General features: G+C 39.3%; 1 protein-coding gene across 1 annotated transcript in view; it reads left to right on the forward strand.

Moving 5' to 3' along the window:
* Positions 1-5677, forward strand: part of LOC140342123 (serpin A12-like) — a 7719-nt gene that overhangs the window by 1246 nt on the left and 796 nt on the right. The window contains exons 2-4 of the mRNA XM_072428190.1: positions 1840-2276; positions 2781-3006; positions 4692-4791. Coding sequence (XP_072284291.1) covers positions 1871-2276; positions 2781-3006; positions 4692-4791 — 732 coding nt within the window. The 5' untranslated portion in view covers positions 1840-1870. The remainder of the gene's footprint in view (positions 1-1839; positions 2277-2780; positions 3007-4691; positions 4792-5677) is intronic.

Consider the following 5677-nt stretch of genomic DNA (forward strand, 5'->3'; position numbering starts at 1 on the left):
CCTACCTACCTGATACACAAATCCCTCCAAAGTTCTTGTCCCTCTTACTTTTCTCACCTGGTAAAAAAAATACTCTCCAGCCGCTCTCTCCGCTCCTCCAACGACCTACTAATGACTTCCTCACTCATAACCTCATCCCACGCACAGATACAAGATTTTTCTAGAGCTGCCCCGTCTCTCTGGAATGGTCTCCTCATCCTATTCAGCTTGTTCCTACTTTCTGCTCATTAAAGAGCGCTCAAAACCCAACGCTCCCCCCTCACCTACCCAACTTCTTCTGAACCCTCACTACTTCCCACCATTCCATATCCCCCTCCTATTATGTGAGACTTTCCCCACCTCCTAGATTGTAAGCTCTTCGGGGCAGTGTCCTCTCCTCCTCCTGTGTCACTGACTGTCAGAAGACCAAACTACCCCCTTGGTCAATAATTAGACATTAAAGGCCCCGGAGAAAAACAGTTTGTTCCCATAACATTTTCTAAAACTACAATTCTATCTAGCAGCATGTATTATATAAAGCACCTGAACATAGAATAGATGTAGAAAACATACAATTATTTTCTTTATCAGCCTCGTCATATTTTACTTTATATTTTGAGTTTTATTAATATGAAATCTTATTTTCATGTATTAAGGTCACTGACCTGAAAATGACCAGTCCAGGTATCTAGGATAACCCTGTGCTATGTCACACCTGGTATTTGCATATCATATCTGATGATAATCTGTATAAACCAACATGTCATGATTTCAGTACAATGAGGTGGCTAATGTCTTATAACATTTCTTTATTAATACTTTACCAATCTCTGAGGACATTATTCCCGAGAAAACCAAACATAGAACATTTACCTTGTTTTCTAAGACCCAACCCATGTCATCTTAGCTTCATCTGTTTTTCCAGATAACTGATTAGGTTACCGCTCTTATCTATCTAAGCTTGTACATTCTCCAAAAAAACTGTTAGTTTCCAGCTGTACATTCGAGATATTCGGTAGGGGGGTAATTCTAAGATTCATTAAAACTTTTAAATCTGCAATGTGATTTTTAATCTGCAAAAAGTATCTCAAGTGATTGGATGTGCTGGTGAATATTCATGCAAAGGACGTAAGGACGTAAGCCATGTTATGTACTTGGATAATAATGAAATTTGATTGGAATTCGGGTCACTTTCTATGCAAAGAGTGGCCCGAATCTCGGAGTGTAATCAGTTAACATAATCAGGTCAAGGTGAATAATATATGTTTCAAAACATGCCTCATATATAATGTCAATGTGTTATATGTGCCAAAATTCAATATAAAGTGTATTGCAACGCACATTGGAATTGTATGATGCCGTACATTAATGTGTATTAATACCATTCTACTGACCCATTGTTTGTCTAGATTGTATTTGAATAAACAAGTTTTTTGTAGTCTGTGTTATCAGCAAGTACAGAAAATATCTGGTGCCAGGAATGGAAGTGTCACTTTGTTTGAGCTGCAGGAACAGCCAAATCTTTATTAATACACATTAATTCATCATGAAAACGCCAGCCTGTATAACAATGTGCACCACAACATGGACATGATAGTATTGGACAATGTTTTAGCAATGTAGGAGGAATTTTTCCCAATGATCACCATGCTAAATTACTGTAAGCTTTGGATATAGTCATTAAAGAAAAGGGTTCATTAATGCATGCAAATTATTTCAAGGGTTTTCCCCATGTTAAAATGGTGGAGAGTTGTTTGTAAATAAAGGAATGTAGGAAGTATCTGAATATGATGGAGCCGGAAATGATTGCAGCCATTCAAGGACCTATAATAAATAGTTCTTTTTGGGTTTGTTTTTCAGGAACATTGATTGAGAGTAAATCCAAGGAAAGATGAAAGTTCTGCTTTTTCTGTGTGTGAGCGCAGCCCTTGTCCCCGTGGCCATCTTATACGATGGCTACCTGAAGATGAAAGTTGATAAGCACTACCCACCTCTAAATCCCCAGGACTACATATATGTGATTGTTGCATTCAAGACAAAAGCCTTGGACAACTTATTTGAAGCTCTAGAAGATCCTGATAGCAGCGTGAGCCAAACTAATAACATAACCATATTCGTGGACAAAAACTGGCATCCCCAAAACACACATATGCAAACAGTGAGCAAGGACTTTGCCACCTCTGGTACATCCATGAGCAGTGTGAACACCCTTGTGAAAGAGAAAACCAGTGGAAAAATCCTCAACTTGGTAACAAATGTTAATAAGAACACAGTTACAGTTATTGTTAACACCAATGGTAAGTTTGGTCAGATTTTGTTTATCCAATTTTATTTGTAGTAAAACATAAGCTTTGAACGTGATCGGTGTTCCTAAGTTAGGAGGGCATGAGTGGAAGGAATCCCTTGCTGACATTTTCTTGCCCCGCTTGGTCCCATTAGGCTGTAATCAAAATCCCCCGCTTGCACCTTAGGGTGGTGGAGTGCTAGTCTCCATATTTAGTGAAGGTACCAAATGGACTGAATGGTTGTCTATCTGATGGGACACTGAGGGGTCTGGTGGGGGGATTGGCTTTTGTGAGTTGGCATTTGGAGAAAAAAGCCTTTATGGGGGAGGGGGGAAGATATATCCCTAAAACATATATGTGAAGGAATGAGAGAGGAAGGAAGGGGTGACGAAGGATGTAAAGAAGGGGGAGAAGGAGTTATAAAAAGAAAGAATATTGGCAGATTTAACAATACAGAATATTTGTGCCACAATATTCATTATTCTTAATATTTTAATACACCTATTACCTTTTTAGATGCTTTGAAAGTGCCATCTCCAGGTGGAACTAGGTGGACAAAAGAGTTGAGTGGAAAGTACATGAAGGTGGAGAATAAAGTTCTGGGTGTTACTCTCGTAGAATTACCATTCAGTCAGTATGTGTCAATTCTGCTGGCAATACCCGCTGCAGGAAAAGAAGAAGAACTTGGCAAGAGTCTCACTGCACCAACCATTGAGGAAATGAGGAAGTCTATGACTCTCCAGTAAGCCATATATTCCATTTATATTTCAGAAATCCAAATGCAGATATGGATAACATGGTGGCACGTCATTACAGTTGGTTTATCTTTGCTTGAGACAAACACGATTGGTTTGCATGATAAGCAAATTGTATCAAAGCCAAACCAAGCAAAATAGAATCAACTCAATATGTAACACTTTAAAGACATGAAGGGAGGGGGGCTGACACTTTTTTGCTTGGATGAACTATGAAAATTTCAAATAGATCACTGCTTTGACCGCATAGGACAAGGCAACAGGTTCACTTAAAAGGGTATTATAGATTTTTTAAAAAAAAAGCAATACAGTTTGCTACACAAGTCATTTTTATTGAATGGTTATTAAAAATGTACTTTCAATTTCAATCTCTTCCACTGTAATCTAAAAAATACCAATTCAATATGGCAAATTGCAATCCAATATGGAAACATTCAACGCTCCCTAATATGTTATTTTCTAATTAGCTGGATATTTTTTCCGGAAGTCTGCAGAAAGATACAAGTTACACTTTAGGTATACGCTGCAAAAGGAATTTCAGTTTTATGTTTAACATTTATGGTTATTTGACAAAGACATGATGGATTGAATAGCTTATTTTTCGGAATAAGAATAAAAAAGTTTAATATCCGTGCAATGTATATGGATAGCCTAGAGGTGTTGTTTTGATTTAACATAAGTGGAGTCATACTTTAAAGCACCCCTTCACTCAACTCCTATTTTTTCCAATTTAATTTTTGGGGTCTTTTGGACAGTCACATGACTTTTCTGGGTTGTCTTCCTGTGAACAGCCAACAATACTTGAGCGGCTCTGATGTTATGACATGTCCATTATGGTCTGGACTTGTAGGGAATTGCTACTTTACCACCCAATACTTGCACATACCGCTCCCCCCACTCCATCATAGCTTTATTTGCCAAAAGAAGTGGGAAAACCTTGTATAATGCCCAAATCACAAAGACCACCTGATAAAACACGGGTCTGCTGTGATATCCAATGTTGGGATCAATGCCAACCTGAATTAAACCCTTCCAACATCCCTCCAACCCAGACTCAGGAACTTGGCACAAAGATTTAATAAAGGGTATGTCTTCAGTCAATTGATTCATTGGAGCAGTGTTTCTCATTCTTTATTACATTGGAACCCTTTTAACAACTTTTAGGTCTTCAGAGAACTTTAATTAATATATCCACAGCTCACAGTACATTGGTGTGGTGGTCAGTGGGAAGAATGTCACCGTTACAGATAGTCAAAACATCATTGGTTTCAGTGATAATGTTTGAGTAGAAGAAATTGTTCAATAATTAAGGAACCCCCAGCAAACTGTGGAGGAACCCTAGTTTGAAAACGTTGTTCTAACCAATCAGAAGACTTGTTTTCTGAGATAGACCAGCTGGGGGGCTCAGACACCACAAAGCTACATTATATCGTGTTTGGAATAGACCAAGAAGACATACGTGACATGCTGCTCCTGTGAATAATATAATCATGGCATCCCTGCTAAACAGTAAAATCCAATCTATTCTGATTTCATCTCCACACAAATATCACGTGACAAAATGCCATGGCTTTCAGGTGTGATACATACTACGTTTTTATTGTTTAATTACAGTTGAAGGGTTTTGCCATTACAAAATCTTTATTAATAAAAACATATTTTGTATTTACAGGCGAGTAAACCTGGAGGTTCCCAGAGTCACACTTTATGCAGCTTCCTTCTTGACCGTGGACATAATGCATAGGGATGATGGGGAGGTTATCGGAACTAGGGTAAATTTTTATTTTTTTATTTTATTACGAACAATGGAAAAATGTAGTCTTCAAATATCACAGAAAACACAAAATCTCCCCAGTGGGAACATGTTGTTGTTGGTGGTGGTGGGGGGGGGTATTTACCAGTAAGAACCAAAAGTGAGTTACTGTAAGGCCTTGGTCCAGCACCCATGATCCCCAGGTGCCAGTCCTCCAATCTAACCCTGCACTATTCACCCATAATAAACCCTCGCTCAGCTTCTGGAGACTAGTTGTGCCATTTCGGCACACGGTTGCCCCAGGACTTCAGTACATAAAGAATGGGGTCTGTGGAGGACTGACAGACAAGGAGCCCACAAAGAAAGATGGGGGACACAATGGAAGTCAGGCAGTCCAGGCTCAGTTGCCAGGTGTTCCATAGATATGCAGTACAGGTGAGTCTAGCAGAGGTCCAGAAACAGTCAAGGGTCAAACATGGGTATCAATCTACCAAACAAGGTATCCGAATGTAAGCACAAGCAAAGCTTGCTTTAGGTAGCAAACTATGTCAGGTGCAGAAAACGGGCAGCATCAGCAATATGTCATCCAACTGAATATCGCACCACCAGCTAAACACTACAACAAGCCACTGGTGCCTGGGAACCATTAAACAACTAGTAGCCAATGGCAGAGCAAGATCAGAGCCAAGAATGAATGCGCTCATTGGCTGTAAAATCCCTTCAGATGCACAATTTCAGAGCAAGGGATGCTGAGAGAACATTCACAGCTAAAGGGGAACTGGGGATGCGGCATAGCAGAGGACTGACTGCTAATTCCTAACTGTCTATGAGGGAAGCCTGCATGAGGGAATGTATGAGCATATGTATGTATGTGTATATGTATGTATGTGTATATATATGTATGT

This window comes from Pyxicephalus adspersus, chromosome 12 (assembly GCF_032062135.1).
Source record: "Pyxicephalus adspersus chromosome 12, UCB_Pads_2.0, whole genome shotgun sequence".
In the NCBI taxonomy this organism is placed as follows: Eukaryota; Metazoa; Chordata; class Amphibia; order Anura; family Pyxicephalidae; genus Pyxicephalus; species Pyxicephalus adspersus.